Genomic DNA, 18,189 nt, shown 5'->3' with positions numbered 1-18,189 from the left:
CTGTTCCAGTACAGCTACAATACTGGCATCTACCCTGCAATGTGGAAAATTGCCCAGGTATGTCCTGCATAAACAAGACAAATCCAACCCAGCCAATTACTGCCCCATCAGTCTACTCTCAATCATCAGCAAAGTGATGGAAGGTGTCGTCAACAGTGCTATCAATCGGCACTTGCTTAGCAACAACCTGCTCAGTGACACTCAGTTTGGGTTCCGTCAGGGCCACTCAGCTCCTGACGTCATTATAGCCTTGGTTCAAACATGGACAAAAGAGCTGAATGCAAGAGGTGAGGTGAGAGTGACTGCCCTTGACATCAATGCAGTATTTATCAGAGTATGGCATCAAGGAGCCCTAGCAAAACTGGAGTCAATGGGAATCAGGAGGAAAACTCTCTGCTGGTTGGAATCATATGTAGCGCAAAGGAAGATGGTTGTGGTTTTTGTATTGAGATACAGCACTGAAACAGGCCCTTCGGCCCACCGTGTCTGTGCCGACCATCAACCACCCATTTATACTAATCCTACACTAATTCCATATTCCTACCGCATCCCCACCTGTCCCTATATTCCCCTCCCACCTACCTATACTAGGGGCAATTTATAATGGTCAATTTACCTATCAACCTGCAAGTCTTTTGGTGGTGGGAGGAAACCGGAGCACCCGGAGGAAACCCACGCAGACACAGGGAGAACTTGCAAACTCCACACAGGCAGTACCCAGAATTGAACCCGGGTTACTGGAGCTGTGCAGACTGTGGTGCTAACCACTGCGCCACCCGTTGGTTGTTGGTCAATCATCTCAGCTCCAGGACATGACTGCAGGAGTTCCTCAGTGTAGTGTCCTAGGCTCAACCATCTTCAGCTGCTTCATCAATGACCTTCCTTCAATCATAAAGGTCAGTAGTGGGGATGTTTGCAGATAATTGCACAATATTCAGCACCATTCGCGACTCCTCAGATTCTGAAGCAGTCCATGTAGTAATGCAGCAAGACCTGGACAATATCCAGGTTTGGGCTGATAAGTGGCAAATAACATTCGTGCCACACAAGTGCCAGGCAATGACCATCTCAAACAAAAGAGAATCTAACCATCTCCCCTTGACATTCAATGGCATTACGATCGCTGAATACCCCACTATCAACATCCTGGAGGTTACCAATGACCAGAAGCTGAACTGGAGTGGCCATATAAATACTGTGGTTACAAGAGCAGGTCAGAGGCTAGGAATCCTGTGGCAAGTAACTCACTTCCTGACTCCCCAATGCCTGGCTAACCATCTACAAGGCACAAGTCAGGAATGTGATGGAATACTCTCCACTTGCCTGGATGGATGCAGCTCCAACAACACTCAAGAGGCTCGACACCATCCAGGACAAAGCAGCCCGCTTGATTGGCACCCCATCCACAACATTCACTTCCTCCAACACCGACATAGTGGCAACAGTGTGTACCATATACAAGATGCACTGCAACAATGCACCAAGGCTCCTTAGACAGCACCATCCAAACTCACGACCTCTACCAACTAGGAGGACAAGGGCAGCAGATGCATGGGAACATCACCACCTGCAATTTCCCCTCCAAGCCACACACCATCCTGACTTGGAACTGTATCACCGTTCCTTCACTGTCACTGAGTCAAAATCCTGGAACTCCCTTCCTAACAGCACTGTGGGTGTACCTACCCAACATGGAATGCAGCGGTTCAAGAAGGCGGCTCACCACCACCACCTTCTCAAGGGTGGACAATAAATGCTGGTCCAGCCAGCGACGCCGACGTCCCATGAATAAATAAATGTGCAGGGTTACGTGGAGAAGGCAGGCAATGGCATTAGGTGAATTGCTGGTTTGGAGAGCCGGTGGAGACACGATGAGCCGAATGGCCTCCTTCTGCGCTGTAACAATTCTGTGATTCTGTTAGCGTCAACCCCATTGCTGGAATCACATGTAAGCCAGACCAGGTAAGGACAGCAGATTTCCTTTCCTGATGGACATTAGTGAGGAAGATTTTACAGAATCCAGTATTTTCATGGTCACCTTTACAGATGCTAGCTTTTTAATCCAGTTTAATTTAATTAATTGAATTTAAATTTCTCACCGCCATAGTGGAATTTGAACTCATGTCTCTGGATCTCTAGTCCAGGCCCCTGGTTTACTAATTCCATAATATAACCACAGTGCTACAGTAACCAGTAGATTATGAACAACAGTGGTTGTATTGTGGCTATTGAACTAGTGACCTCCTGATGTTTGGCTCAGTCTACATAGCACAAGAACCCACTAAGCCGTCTTGAAGCATTAGTCAAGTATACATAATCCTTTCCAGAGAAAAACAGGAGTCCATGATTTATCAGTTTTTATTGTTTATTTTCATATACAAAAAGATAAAGTTGAAATAATCCTTTCTAGTTTTTCCTACCATTGTGGTGTTGCAGTTCACACGGGGTAATACTACATTCATATTGGTTTATTCTGGCACCCAGTCCAGAAACCCAGAACAGCAACACCCCAACATAGCATCTAGTCAAAAGTCTGATACTCATTTCTAAAATTACCACAGTAAAAAGAACAAAGATCACTGCAAATTGTATGAAGTATGTTACAATGATTGTTAAGTGTTCTGCCTAAAATGTAGTCTTTTCAGAACTGCAATACAATGGATGGATTGTTTCAGGGCGTTTAATAGTTTTTTTAAAAACAACATACTCTTCTTTCCAATTCAAAGGGGTTACATCAAAGAGCCTAACTCTGTATTTTTTTTTAACAGTTTTTTTAAAGTATAATTTCTGTTAAATCAGTAGTACAAGCTATCACTGTCCTACAATTTCAACTACAATAGTCAATTATTAACCTACACATTTTTACAGCTCACATCCTGGTAAAAGGAACAGTACTTAAGTTTGGCCCAAAGATCAAGAAACCTTTCAAAAATCTTTTCCAGCATCAATTCTCCGAGCATTGCAATAAATTCCTCCTTTAAACGGTTCAGATCGCAAGACTATTTTTATTCCTTCATCCTAAGTCATTTCCTTTCAATATACTCTTTAAAAAAAAAATCCAAGTTTATCCTGGCAAATTCATCATCTTACCATGGTAAGATGGTAAATAAATACAATCACTAAAAACAGAATTAAATATCGTAAATCAAAACAAATTTAAAATGCAAAAAAAAAAGCTCCATGGTGTTCTTTTATCCTTGAGAATTTTGACAATGGCATTGTGTGAAATCGTGGCATAGAATAAGGAAATTCACCAGCTATGTGAATATGTCAGAAATACCAAAGAGGTTTATGTCACAGCATTTAGAGTCTGCTTTACAAGGCATCTCAAGACCAAAAAGGTTATTGGCATTCGTTCTGTCCCGTTTGGAACAGCTAATACTAATTGTAACAGTAGAGTTCTTACTTCACAGAATTCCCAAGGCCAATGTAGGCTTGTCCCAGAACATTGGCTGAACATTTTTAAAAATTATTTTTCTGTTGACACTAGCTCGAAATACTGAAAGGTTCTCCAGGTAGTGAGTTAAGAGATAGCACTAATTAGCTCTTGGTTAACCACACAGCATTTAAATCCTTTAATTGTGTATGATTAGAGCATGTGGCAAAGTTGCCTCCAGTTTAACCCCTTCCTATCGAGATGGTAGCCACAGCGAGCAGAGAGAATGACTCAATGCTACAGTAGGTATGTTTTTCTTTGGAGTTTTTTTTAAACAATGATGTAGCAATCTTCAAGTCCCAGGAATTTTAATCCCAACCCTTTTTACTGTTTACTAAATTTAGATTTTGTTTTTGCACTGGCAAAGAGGCGAGGCAGTGTCTTTTGGGAAACAAGGAAGCCATATTTGAAATTGATTATGCAGCTAGAACCAAGGAAAAGAGCCTCAAGCTTGTAGCAATAACCCCTGGGGCAGAAACACCACTCTGTTACTATGGGTTCCATCCAGACATCAGTTCCATTGTAGTGACATATGGCTCCAAGGGACCCAGCATTGGGAATAAAAGCAGTGGCTATTTGAATTTGATATATGCCACTGAAATGATAAAACCACAATTACTCTAAAAACACTGGACAGCCTGGCTTTATGGCACTAAAACCTTGAATAATTCACCTTAAAAGAACCAAGTAATTTATCCACTGCACTAAATCATTATCACAATACATTGGTCCACCTTACCTCTGTTACGCACAGTCAATTTCAAAAAGACAAAAGGCAGAATCATTCAATGCATTAAAGGAGCTGTACTGCTTAGAACAAAGAAAGAACCACCTCTTAGGCAATTTTACAATTGAATTAATAATTTCAGAGGAAGGAGTTCCTAAAGTACCTGGTCCCAGCAACACAGGAAGGTCTTCCTGGGTCAATCACAATGACAATTGGGAGAGAGTCCATGAGGCATCACAGACAGATTGCAGCTACATCCATGAACACAGTTTGTCTGATGGGCTGGTCTCTGCTTTACAGAACCCCAACAGACAGAATGTTTAGAAATGTTCAGACTCAATTTTAACAATTCCATTGCTAACCACTAAAGCTGAAAAAGGAGACTTTTCTCTTTTTAAATTTAAAAAACCTTTCTGCCCTCAGTAACATCACCTCATGCATATGCTCAGCTATCCTCGGACCTCCTAGGCAAGCTCCTCCGCAGAGTTCAGTCCCACTGGATAACAGTGACATCCAATCAGTATTTTACAAAAGCCACATGGACTTACTTAATGTAAAACCCAGTGACAATAGTTGGGCTTCGCACTTTGTGAATACAAATCATGTGATCCACTGGAAACAAAATTCACTTGGGCAACCACAATTCATTTTGCTCAAGGTGTGTGCAGGAGATCTCAAGCTCTATCCCGGGTTTCATGTTATTGGAGATTGAACAGGGCTGGGAGAAGAAAGAGAATTCTCTAATCACTGCTTGAGTATCTTTTCTCTGTGGGGTTCTTTATTTATTTTATTTAGAGATACAGCACTGAAACAGGCCCTTCGGCCTACCGAGTCTGTGCCGACCATCAACCACCCATTTATACTAATCCTACACTAATCCCACATTCCTACCACATCCCCACCTGTCCCGATATTCCCCTACCACCTACCTATACTAGGGGCAATTTATAATGGCCAATTTACCTATCAACCTGCAAGTCTTTGGCTTTGGGAGGAAACTGGAGCACCCGGCAAAAACCCACGCGGTCACAGAGAGAACTTGCAAACTCCACATAGGTCGCTGGAGCTGGGAGACTGCGTTATTAACCACTGTGCCATTGTGCCGCCCAAACTGATGGGCAAAAACAAGAATGCAGAATTCTAAGGGAGTGGGGAGTGACCGTGAGCCTGTGCCCTGGTCATCAGCTTCTGGTGCCTTGTTGGCACTTGAGAGTCTCCCTTCTCCCAGTCCTGGGTGATGTGTCGGCTATTCTCTTCGACTTTCTACTAACATTGGATGTTTCGGCCTTCAGTTCTCAGCTCTGCCAACTCTCCTCAATCTGTAACTAATCATTTATTCACTGACCTGAAACGTTAACTCTGCTTCTCTCTCCACAGGTGCTGCCAGACCTGCTGAGTATTTCCAGCGTTTTTTGCTTTTGTTTCATTTATTCACACACTTGGGTGGCTGATTGCTCTTACTTGCAACTATTCTGTTTTGGTGCCTTTTCTTCTGTTCTGTTCCATGTTACTGTTTGCTTTTGTACTTAGAGCTGTGGCACATGTTCATGTTTAAATGTGCTGCATCAAAGATAAGGATTTTGGCCCCTTTGGAGCAGACTGCTGTGTGGTTCCCCAAAGATCCCCCAAAAAAGCAGCTTCGAACACAAAATGACAGGGCTACAACAATCCAAAAGTGGAAATAATACGTCCCAGGAAACACTAACACTTTTAGCCATCACTGCCTTCAAAATAAACACTTTTAACACAATGCCATTTTAGAGCTTAACAAAGCTCTTTGGTATTTTCTTTTTGATGCTGGACCTGCGAGAAAAGATTTTTCAATCCCTGGGGAGTGTTTCACAAGTGACAATCCAGAGAGGTTCTCGTTTTGTTTACATTTGTGGTGTCACAGAGTTCCAGCTAGCAACACTGTTTAATGAGGTTTGAGGTAATTGGTTCCTGAAATACCTGGATCACAAAAACTGTACCCAGACAAAAAAAAAAGGCTGGCCAATGAGGAAAAAAAATAAAAAACAAAAGATGTTGTTTCAATTCAAACCAAACACGAGCTAAGAGACACACAGCAGTTGCTTACCACACAAAATAAAACGCAAAGGAAGAAAAGTAAAGGACAGGCACAATATCTGATTACTCTTCACCTTTCCATCAGTTCTAAGTGTTGGCATTTGAAGAACACTAACTTAAAATTACCCCAGAGATGCGTATTTCCTTTCAAGGCTACAGTCCAAGCAGGGATCAGTTCCAAACACTTCAATGTACAGTTGTCTAGTGAAAATCTTCAAGAGGCCAGTCAATCTGCCTGGTCTGAATATTTTAAACGTACTGATGGATAAGAACTGTGTAATAACCCAGTAATAGCTGTGATCAATTAGCATCATCCAATCATCTCTCTGTTTGGACTTCTGAGATCAGTTTACAATACTAATACAACACCTCAGCCTTATCTGAACAGAGGATGAATTCGATAATGTTTCATATGAATGAGCCCTTGCCTGAGATTGACACACATACATATATATTTATACATGCGGGCAACTGAAGGCTCTGTCCAAAAAACGAACTGCTCAAGACAAACCAGCCTCATTCCATTGATACACCATGACCAGTGTGAACATGTACCCTGGAAGACAGTGACCCACTGCAGCTGCAATGTTGGAACCACTGAGAGGCAGTGGCTGTGTGCAACAGATCAACAGGGTCCTGGTCATGCAGACTCTTCTGGATTAAAAAAAATACCAACAAGCCCCTAATTTAGCTCATGGCGACTGTCAAATTTAACAACAGGCTATTATCGAGCAGTTCTTTTCACGGCTTATACTGGAAGAAGTGACAAAAACAAACTGGTTCCAATGGGTGTGAAACTGACAGCCTGTGGAAAAAAAAAATCTCTCAGGACTTCTGCACCAATTGGAGATGGAGATGTGAGCCCAAATAAGGCTCTCAATTTACGTGGTGAATGTGGAAGGGAAAGGTAGGCGATTAGAACAGATCTTCCAACTCACCCTCAGTTCTGACAAAAAAAAATCACCCGCATCTTCTAATATACATTCACTTATTGTTCGTTTTACTGGTACATCCTGTATCAAGCAGAATAAATGAAAGGGCTTTGTGACAACTCAACGCTACTGGAGGCCTTTGTAGCAGCCCCAAAAAACCTGGCAAAATTCACCTCACTCACACCTTCGGCACTTGGCTGAGACTTCACTCGGGTAACATCATCCCTCTTGGGTTGGAAGGTCTATTGGGAGTGAAGTATTGGAATTGATTTCTGGATCTAGGGGCACTTTTGAAGAACGACTTCACAGCATTGCAGGCAGAGTCGCAGTCAGCAGCTCCATGACGACAGCCAGGCTGTCATTGCTGAACACACACACAGTCCTCCCCCACCATTAACGACTGAGTTCTCATCTTCACTCACAATTAACTTGGTGAAACTTGAAATATGTGACTTGTGGTTTCACACCCAAACCCACCTTGTACGGTTATTTCTAGAACTGTACAATAAAAATTTAAAGATTTATCTGGGGGTGCTAATTAATTCCAACAATTGTGTTGCTTTCCGCGCAATTGTTTGGAAATACATCAGCTAGTAGCTGCTAAACACAGTCCACAATTTGTCCTTACAGCTCAATAACATTTAATCTGATATTCTTTCCCAATTGAAAAGACTAGCAAAAGGGACTCAGTCCTTCCCATTAGACAAGACTGACACAGTGAACATGTTAAAATCCAAAACCTCCTGGCTCATTGATACCTCTGCCCTGGGTGTCATCTCTAGATGTTTATTATTTCAAGATCAGACTAGCACAAAGTTGGTTTGATTTCATTGCAAAGTGTTGGCGACATAAGTAAAACACCATCCACGTTACAAGTACTTTACGAGTTAATACTATTGGCGATGGCCAGAATTACTTAAAGGAGCTGACTCTCGCTGCATGCCTGCTTTAATAACCTGAGCGTGGCTGAGAGTTTGAGATGTCAGAACTAATCTGGGTTTCCTTTAATGGGATAATGTCAATCTTATGACATTCCCCCCCGCCCCCCCCACCAATGTTTTCAGTTCCCTCTTCAATTCGTACTGAACCTTGGACCACATGCTTCTTAGCCATCACTAGACTGGGCTCCAATTTAGGATTCTGGCCTGCAAAAAAAAGGCCAAGGCCACTGAAAAGGCTATGTACAGCGCTCCAAACCTTGTCACGTGTTGCTTTGTTATTTCTACTTTTAAATACAGTAAAAAAAACGAGACAAAGAATATTTACAGTACCATACAGTGACAAAAGAATAGGACGAGACACTTTGGAAAACGCCAGCCAGACTGCTAAAACCAGCACCCTGTTGGGTTTCTTTTCTCTCCAAAAGGTCCCAAAACACAATTAACAATTTTTGCCAATTTTCAACGTACACTCGTTGCATTAAACTTCTACTTTTGTGGAAAAATAAAAATTAGAGATCTTTTAAACAGAAGAATCTAAAATGGAACCACAACCAGCAAAATGCCACACAACTGTTGCATCACCTCAGGTCAAAAAGGTACGGCTTTAAATTAAAATGATTGAAACATCTGCATAGTCTTGTGGTAGTGTGGAGCATTAGTTATGTATAACAACAGGTTACAATTCAAGTCAATCACATTCCAATGCACAGCACTGAGAATTTACAAAAAACTTTTTGAAATTGATTCTTAACACGGTTGTTGTGACATCTGTAAAAGGTGTTGTCGTAACTCTTCATATCGAGTGCCATTTCAATATCACGCAGGCTTTGAGCGATTAAGCACCTGCTTTTTACAGAAGGAAGCACAGTCGGGATGTGACTCAACAAAGCTACTTTACAAATAGGCTAAATGCTAGTTTGATTTTCCTACAAGAGTTCGCATTTTAATCGAGGTTTCAATGCAAAGGCTTGAAGTATTTGGGCTGATCTTTGCCCCCAATTTTGAGACGTATCTCCTTCTCCTTTCTGCCTTCTGAAAACTCAAAAGCCAGAGATATACACAATTCTATCTTGATGGGCAAGCTGGGAAATAAACTGTAACAGAAGTTGGCTGAAGAAATACTGTATTTGGCAGAACACAACTCTGGCACCACCTTGTGAATGGGGTTACACCCGACACAATGCAGGCAATGCTGCCAAGTCTCACTCCTGTCTGGTTCCCCGAGGTGTCTCTCCACCACCACCCGACGACAACAACACGCCCCCCCCCCGCCCCACCTCTCCATGCTAAGTCAGACCCGGCTCCATTTCTCAATTGCCAATGAAACACTCTTGTGTGAGAATACAGCAACACAGTCAATGAACAATACAGCCAGGAGTTCCTATCTGGGAGACGTCCAGGCCTTCTTGCCATCTCTAACTTGTCTTTGTTCTTAATATTCAATCCAAGGATTCTGTACTTATATCCTCATATGGCCATGCAGAAGACCAACGGATCAGAATGCCTGCATGATCCACTCAACAACTGGTCTAAAAACACATCTATTAACAGCTGGCTGTTTAAATTCATATCACCAAAATCAAACAAAAAAGAAAATCAGAAAATTGAGCTCATTAGTCATAAAAGAAATAAAGTTAAAACAAAAAATCAGAAGTTTCTTGGCAAATCTCCATGATGTAGGAGGAAAGCTTGAGTCGCAGTTTTATGCCACTGGTACTCGATAATTCCTTCAGAATTTATAATTTTTGGTGCAAAAGCATCTTACTCACATGAAATTTTCTTTCATTTGAAACTTTCCTACCATGTTCACAGAAACAAATACAGCTTTGTGTTCTTGTCTACTTCAGGTGTGCACGTCCTTTTGTATTTAAAATATACTCAGAGAACTGCGCCCATATTTAATTTAAAATAAGGATTACCCCTTAAATATACCCAAGTTAGCGTCTCAACAACTTGCAAGAGGACTTTGCACAAATATCTGAACATCATTTCTCTGATACATGGCCCACTGCTGATGTAAAAAGGCAGGAGTGATGAGGATCATTAAGATGGAGGTGTAGAGATCAGGGTTGAAAGGGGAGGCTAAGCATATTGGAGCCATGGATTAAAGGCTAGGGAATCTAGGAGCTTAATGCAATTGACAGGTCAATGACATTTACTGACACTCAAAAGGCACCAGAGTGCAAAGAAGTCAGCCCAGGCTTCCAATGTGGGATCTTCAGCTACGTGTAGCAAACTGCACTGAGCTGCTCAACCTGAAACATTTACTTGACTGCATTATCAGTTGAAAGAGAGCAGCATGGACTATATTCGTGAAAGAGGACCAAAGCTTTTACGTGGAGCCAGGCAGAAACCTCAGCGGTAGTGTCCAAATCGCCAGGCACAAAAACTTAAGACTCTCTAAACTACACAGCAGTTAAGATGAGTAGTGCAATAACTAGCACATAATACTTACAATGTAGAGTTTAATCTTTCCTCTTCTGTCTGTGAATAAATTCAATCAATATATTGCCTGAAAGGGTGGAGGAAGCAAATTCAATAACTTTCAAAAGGGAATTGGATATATGCTTAAAAAGAAAAAAAAAAAAACACACAGGGCTATGGGGGTAAGAGCAAGGGGGAGTGGGACTAATTGAATAGCTCTTTCAAAGAGCTGGCACAGGTACGATGGGCCAAATGCCCTCATCCTGTGCTGTAAGATTCGACGTGTTGAAAGTCTTTGGTCTCCGTTTCAGATTTTAAAAGTCAGTAACTGAACCTACTCATTTATTTGCTTGAAAGTTACACTACTGGGGCGATGCTTCAAAACTGCACACACAAATTTTAAAATTAGTTTAGACTGGCCTGAAAGTACATGTATAGAATGGGAAATAAAGGCTGCAGTTTTCAACATCTATTCGACAGTGCTTGCCCCTCAGAAGATAAACAGTTCTTTTGAAAAAGAAAAGCTGGTATTGGCATTTTTGTGAACATTTAGCAGAGAGATCACGCTCAATAAAACCTCACTAAACAATTGCTAAAATAAATCTCACTAGTCTCACATCATTATTCGTCCTGTTAGTTAACAATATGGCACCTGGGGCTGCGGGGAGGGGGAATACAAATTGAGAGGGAGAGAGAAAGACTTAAAGAACTTCTGAAAAGAAAGATTTGTCCAAACGTGTTCAGAAGGTAACTGCTGCACAGTAAAATTTAGCCGCATGGGAAGGATTATTAGTTATCGAAAAGGAAAGAAAACCTCCTTCTTGTGAAAACATTCACAAGAGATGCCAAAGTTACAAAAATAGAGGGGTTGGAAGAAACAGGAGGCTAGCACAAAAAAGAGATAATGCCCAAGTACCTTATAGCCAATATCCACAACTGCATACAGTTATTTACAACGGTGCTTTACAAGGTAAATGGTAGCACTTCCTAAGAATTTGGAACTTATTAAACTCCCTTGTCATAAAAGCCAACTTACATTAAAATAGCACTACAGACAACACAACTAACAAATTATATAATAAAATCATACAGGTAGAAAAAATCTGAGGTATTTCTGGTTTTTGAGGTGGTCTGTGGTCATGATTTTTTTTCTCGTTAAAACCTCGGAAGCCACGTTTTTGTTGTTGTTGTGTGTTTTCGTCTTCTGAATGTTGCATGTGTTGCAAAATAAAACGCATTAAAAGAGCAGCATTAGGGACATTCACTCGCTAAACTGCTTATGGCGTACGTAAATGTGGCCATAAAATATGCACCTCTTTTAAGACAAAATAAACAATTTTTTTTTGTGGTTGTGGATGATGACGCACCCCCCGCCTCAAAAAAAAACAATCCCCCCCCCCCCCACTTTACCGGTTACCTGAGAAAGACGTTCGTAGCTACTTTATTTTTGTTTTTGTCCAAATGCTGCAAAGTTTGTTAACTCCTCCCTCCCCGTTACTCTCTTCCCATCATAAAACCACCCACTTAAGAGCTTGTTACAACCTCTCCCTCCATGTGTGTGTGTGTGTACGTGTGTGTGCGCGCGTGTGTGTGCATGTACAGTGACACCCGTTCAATCCGTGAAAGACATGTTTACCATTTTAGCACTCACTGTCAAAATGTAGATCCCTTGAGGAAGGTAAATCGCTTGTAACAGTCTAAAAGTTTCCTCCTATAATTGCAGCATTTTCTTCCCGTTTTTTTTTTTTGCAGGTGATACAGGTTTCATATCTGTGTTTCTGTTTTAAAAAAACGTCACAAACATGCTGTCAAGAAGACAGAAAAGCTACAAATGAGTGGAGAAAAGAAACCCATACGCCTGAAATGGACTCGAGTCTGAGGTACCTGCACCTGTTTGTTTTTTTTTTGCTGCATTCACTTGTCGGTTCCTGAATGCTTTATGCTGAGATGTCCATTAATTACAGTAGAGTAGTGTGCTGGTAAATTGTTCCGAATCCGCAAGAACAACTAAAAAAAAAACGTCAGGTTAAAATAGCAGCTGTGTTGCTTCGATGGTTCGATTTCCACCGAGTCTGGGAAAAGACACAGATTATTATTTTTGTTTGTCTCTTCTCTTTTTTTTTTTCCAAAATGAGACTCAGATGCTGGACTCTTTGGGTGGCAGGTCCACGTTCGTGACGGCTGTTACCATAGTCACCAGGCAGTCAGAGGTAGTGCCATTGATCAGTCTACGCGTCTGTGAAATGCGCTCCACGACACAGCCAGCCGAGAGCCGTGCTTCCGCATCATGGTCCCAGCATTCTTCAATTGTCTCACAAAACAGTGCCAATCCCTGTCGGGAAGGGGAAAACACAATGCAAATTTAGGAATCATAATGATACTGCACATGATTCGGCCCATCGTGCCCGTGCTGGCTCTTTGAAGGAGCTACCAATTAGTGCTACTTCCCCGAGCCCTGCAATTCTTTTCCCCTTTCAAGTATATATTTGCATCTGTTTCCACATCCTTTCAGGCAGTGTGCTCAACTATGTAAAAAAAAATTCTCCCCATCTCGTCTCTAGTTCTTTTTGCCAATTACCTTAAAATTAAAGTCAAATTCTTAAACTGCTGTGGTGACATTTGAGCTCTTATTCTCTTCATTATTAGCCCAAGCCCCTCTATTACTAGTCCAATAACATAACCACTACACTACCATACCTGTGTCCTAACTACTGGCCCAGGACTATCCAACTTCGGAAGAATTGGTTGCTTGATGTTAACCAAGAACTCAGTGCTCCTCCAATTGTGGCCTCCTATGCATCCCCGATGGCCTTCGCCCCCTCAATTACCAGCCGTGCCTTCAGCTGCTTAGGCCCCATACTCTGGAATTCCCTCCCTAAACTTCTCCTCCGATCTTTCCCTTTCTTCCTTTAAGACCATCCTTAAAACCTCTCTCTTTGACCACACCTTTGGCCACCTGTCCCAATATCTCCTTATGGGGCTTGGTGTCAAACTTTGCCTGATAACTGTGAAGCAACTTGACGCTATATAAATTGCAAGTTATTGTTGGCACAAACTCTGCCATCTTTAAATTGCTGTTACATTTTAAAGAAGAAAAAAAATTTACATTTATATAGCGCTTTTCACAACCACCGGACATCTCAAAGCACGTTACAGCCAATGAAGTACTTTCGAAGTGTAGTCATTGTTGTAAATAAGGAAACGCGAAGCCAATTTGCACACAGCAAGCTCCCACAAACAGCAATGCAATGACCAGATTATGTTTTTTTTAATGATGTTGATTGATGGCTAAATATTGGCCAGGACACTGGGGAGAACTCCCCTGCTCCTCTTCAAAATAGTACCATGGAAGATCTTTTATAACCACCCGAGCAGGCAGATGGACCCGCGGTTTAACATCACCAAAATACCATACCTCTGACAGTGCAGCACTCCCTCAGTACTGTACTGGAGTGTCAGCCTTGAGTGGGACTTGAACCCAGAGCCTCGTGACTTAGAGGCAAGAGTGCTATCCACTGAGCCACAGCCGACAATATTATATGAAGGACAGGAAGGCAACTTCTTCACAGCATTCACCATAGGAAGGCTCCAACTTGGAGTACGATCACTGAAGTTATTTTATGTGAGTTCTGTTTATATATTTATTTTTATTTAGAGATACAGCACTGAAACAGGCCCTTCGGCCCACGGAGTCTGTGCTGAGCATCAACCACCCATTTATACTAATCCTACATTAATCCCATTACTCTCTCACATCCCCACCTTCCCTCAATTTCCCTACCACCTGCCTATACTAGGGGCAATTTACAATGGCCAATTTACCTATCAACCTGCAAGTCTTTGGCTGTGGGAGGAAACCGGAGCACCCGGCGAAAACCCACGCGGTCACAGGGAGAACTTGCAAACTCCGCACAGGCAGTACCCAGAACTGAACCCGGGTCGGTGGAGCTGTGAGGCTGCGGTGCTAACCACTGCGCCACTGTGCCGCCCTTGTTAGGCCTTGCGCTCTGGGTTCAGTTTTAGTCTCCGCTGTTGGTAGAACTCTTGACTCCGAGTCTGAAAGTTTGTGGGCTTAAACTCCAATATGGAACTTGAGTACATAAGCCCAGGCTGACGTATCAGTGCAGTATTAAGTACTGGAAGAGACGATGCCTTTGAGATGAGATGCTAAAGCAAGTTCCTTCCTTACAGATCAGGTGGACCTAAAAGATCCCATGGCACTTTTCAAAGAGCAAGGATTCCTTCTGATGTCCAGGGAGCTTTGTGTGTGCAAACTGGCTGCCATGTTCACTGACAAAACACCTTGCTGCAGGATATTTGAGAATGCCAAGAATGCTATCAAATGTTTCTTCTTCCTCTTCCTTTACTGGGACATGAATTGCCGCTTGTTTTTTTTTTAATTGAGGAATTAAGATGAAGGAGCAGCACACACAGCACAGAGCCTCGACTGAAAAGCAAAGGGATGAAACGGAGTTCAGCAAGCTATCCTCACAAAATAAAACCTGAAGTTTAGGGCTAAACCTATGTTTTGACATATTTTGCGTAACTGTACTAAAAACCCCTAAAAAAAGATCCTTTGGGAGCTTTTTCAGGAGAATTCAGTTAGGGAACCATTGACATTAAAGGAAAATGTTTTCAAGCTTCTTTTAATTCTAACTTGCGAGCACAGCTGCATCCAGACAGATGTGCAGCTCCCAGAATGAACAAACTCGATACATAGCTAGCCTTTTCCTACCAAGATTCATCACTGTGTAACATAGCTGTAGAGAAAGAGGAAATTAGTGCATAACATCAAACAGTGAAAGCTACAATACTTCAGTCACATCATTAGACCTGTATATAGACAGAGGCAATTATTGGAAGGAAAGATTGACAGAGGGCGGCACAGTGGCGCAGTGGTTAGCACCGCAGCCTCACAGCTCCAGCGACCCGGGTTCAATTCCGGGTACTGCCTGTGTGGAGTTTGCAAGTTCTCCCTGTGTCGGCGTGGGTTTCCTCCGGGTGCTCCGGTTTCCTCCCACATGCCAAAGACTTGCAGGTTGATAGGTAAATTGGCCATTAGCAATTGCCCCTAGTATAGGTAGGTGGTAGGGAAATATAGGGACAGGTGGGGATGTGGTAGGAATATGGAATTAGTGTAGGATTAGTATAAATGGGTGGTTGATGGTCGGCACAGACTCGGTGGGCCGAAGGGCCTGTTTCAGTGCTGTATCTCTAAACTAAACTAAAACGTAGGAGAGGGAAGCAGAGAAGATAATGGATGTTGGATATAATGGACTGGATGAAGTTGAGCTATGCAGAATGTGTAAGGACAGCACGGGGACAGAGGTGGAGATCCGTGGCAGCCAACCTTCTCGGAAGATAATGACACCAACAAACGAGCAAACAAACGTAGCTGTACAAATCTTTATCAGGTAGGCAATCAAGCAACAGCGGGCTGTCGATACGCACCGGATGCTTATACCAGCATTCTTTCAGGACAGGCCTCAATTTTTTGTGGACGACCACGTCTTGCAGGTCCTCCAGTGTTGGGTGTTGACCAATCTCTTCTTCAAATGGCAAAATGTACTCGTCAACGGGCCCTGTGCAAACAGAGAGGCAAGAAAAGATAACTTAACTTGGACTGGTACGGCCAGGGGAAGCAGTTATAGTTCAATGTCAAGGTTGACAATCCATTCAATGGCTTCAGCTGGGGCAGTGTGATACCAGCAGGAATGGATCTCTTAGTGCAAAAGTTCAATATCTGGGCGATGGTCTGACTTGGATGGACACAGTCACAAGTTGAGCTGGTCCTCATGCTCCACTTGTGGAGCAAGTGGCCACATCTTCCCTGGCCTGTCCTCAAGCAGTTGAGGATTGTCCAGATTTTCCATGGGAATTAAAACCTGGGATTTCACCAGTATGATGTCGTGGGTTTCCTACTGAACCAAGAAAAGTTAGAACTGTTCTCCTTGGAACAGCGAAGGTAAAGAGGTGACCTAATAGAAGTGTTCAAGACGATGAGAGGTTTTGATAGAGTAGACTGAGAAAAACTATTCCCTCTGGCGAGTGGGTCAATAACCAAAGGTCATAGATTCAAAATCATTGGCAGTAGATCTAGAGACGGGACAAGGAGACTTCTTTCACTCAAGAGTTGTCAGTATCTGGAACACTACACAAAAAAAGGTGGTCAAACCTGATTGCATAAATAATTTTAAGAGTGTTGGAACAGGTACTTGAGGACTTACAGGGTTACGGACCAGAAATGAGGATCTGGGACTAGGCACGACTACTCTTTCAAAAGGAAAGCACAGGCATGATGGACCAAATGGTCTCCATCTGCGCTGTAAGTTTCTATGATTCAAGAGCACAAGTTCAAATCTCAACACTATGGAAACTTGAGAACCTGAATTAGTTAAAAAAATCAGGAGTAGGTAAGTGACCATGTAGCAGATTGCTATAAAAACCCAATCAGGATGTTAATGCCCCTTTCGAGAAGGAAACCTGCCATCTTTACATGATCTGACCTATATGTGACTCCATTGTCACACTAAGATGGTTGTCTCTTACCATTCAATTAAAACATCCGACCAAGCAATTGTATCAAACCGCTACCAGCGGCTCAAGAAGACAGAGTTAGACAGCACAGAAACAGGCCCTTTGGCCAAACGCATCTGCACCAACCATCAAGCACCCATCCAATCTAATCCCATTTTCCCACACTTGGTCCATAGCCTTGTATGCTATGGCGTTTCAAGTGTTAATCTAAATACTTCTTAAATGTTGTGAGGGTTCCTGCCTCTACCAGCCCTTCAGGCAGTGTGTTCCAGATTCCAACCACTCTCAAATCCCCTCTAAACCTCCTGCCCCTGACCTTAAATCTATGCCCCCTGGTTATTGACCCCTCTGCTAAGGGAAAAGGTTTCTTCCTATCTATCCTATCAATGCCCCTCATAATTTTGTATACCTCAATCAGGTCCCCCCTCAGCCTTCTCTGCTCTAAGGAAAACAACCCTAGCCTATCCAGTCTCTCTTCATAGCTGAAATGCTCCAGCCCAGGCAACATCCTGGTGAATCTCCTCTGTACCCTCTCCAGTGCAATCACATCCCTCCTATAGTGTGGTGACCAGAACGGGACACAGTACTCCAGCTGTGGTCTAACCAGCATTTTATATAGCTCCATCATAGCCTCCCTGCTCTTATATTCTATGCCTCGGCAAATAAAGGCAAGTATCCCATATGCTTTCCTAACCACTTTATCTACCTGTGCTGCTGCCTTGGACATCTGCCCATCACCACCACCTTCTCGAGCCAACTTGGGATGGGCAGTAAATTCCAGCGACATAGAATGAATTAGAAAGCAAGCTCCAGGGTAATGCCATTTTAGGACAGGCACGGTCTGAGTGAAGCTACCTCTTGACCCCAGAATCAGATGAGACCCCGCCCTTCAGGTAGATGAATGCTTCCTGCTCTTCAGTAATCAAAATGGCCCATTTGACCTTTGGATTGTACCGGAACCTACAACCCGTGACCTTGGTGTTGAGGCCCAATTCTTCAACCAATAACTTGATTCCTTCCAATTTCAACCCTGCAGTTGAATTTGATCAGGAGCAAAAAATAGTTAAGGTTAGATATTTTTCTTTTTAAAAAAAAAGACGCCTTCAGAATCCCCAACTTGAGAAT

General features: G+C 42.6%; 1 protein-coding gene across 1 annotated transcript in view; it reads right to left on the bottom strand.

The window, feature by feature from the left end:
• Nucleotides 1-11,980: 11,980 nt before the first annotated feature.
• The window catches only part of acvr2ba (activin A receptor type 2Ba), a 239,217-nt gene continuing 233,008 nt past the window's right edge, over nucleotides 11,981-18,189 (bottom strand). The window contains exons 10-11 of the mRNA XM_068052075.1: nucleotides 15,979-16,109; nucleotides 11,981-12,859 (exon numbers count right to left, since the gene is read on the bottom strand). Coding sequence (XP_067908176.1) covers nucleotides 12,665-12,859; nucleotides 15,979-16,109 — 326 coding nt within the window. The 3' untranslated portion in view covers nucleotides 11,981-12,664. The remainder of the gene's footprint in view (nucleotides 12,860-15,978; nucleotides 16,110-18,189) is intronic.

The sequence above is a fragment of the Heterodontus francisci genome, chromosome 2 (genome assembly GCF_036365525.1).
Source record: "Heterodontus francisci isolate sHetFra1 chromosome 2, sHetFra1.hap1, whole genome shotgun sequence".
Taxonomy (NCBI): domain Eukaryota; kingdom Metazoa; phylum Chordata; class Chondrichthyes; order Heterodontiformes; family Heterodontidae; genus Heterodontus; species Heterodontus francisci.
This window is presented reverse-complemented; position numbering and strand designations above follow the sequence as displayed.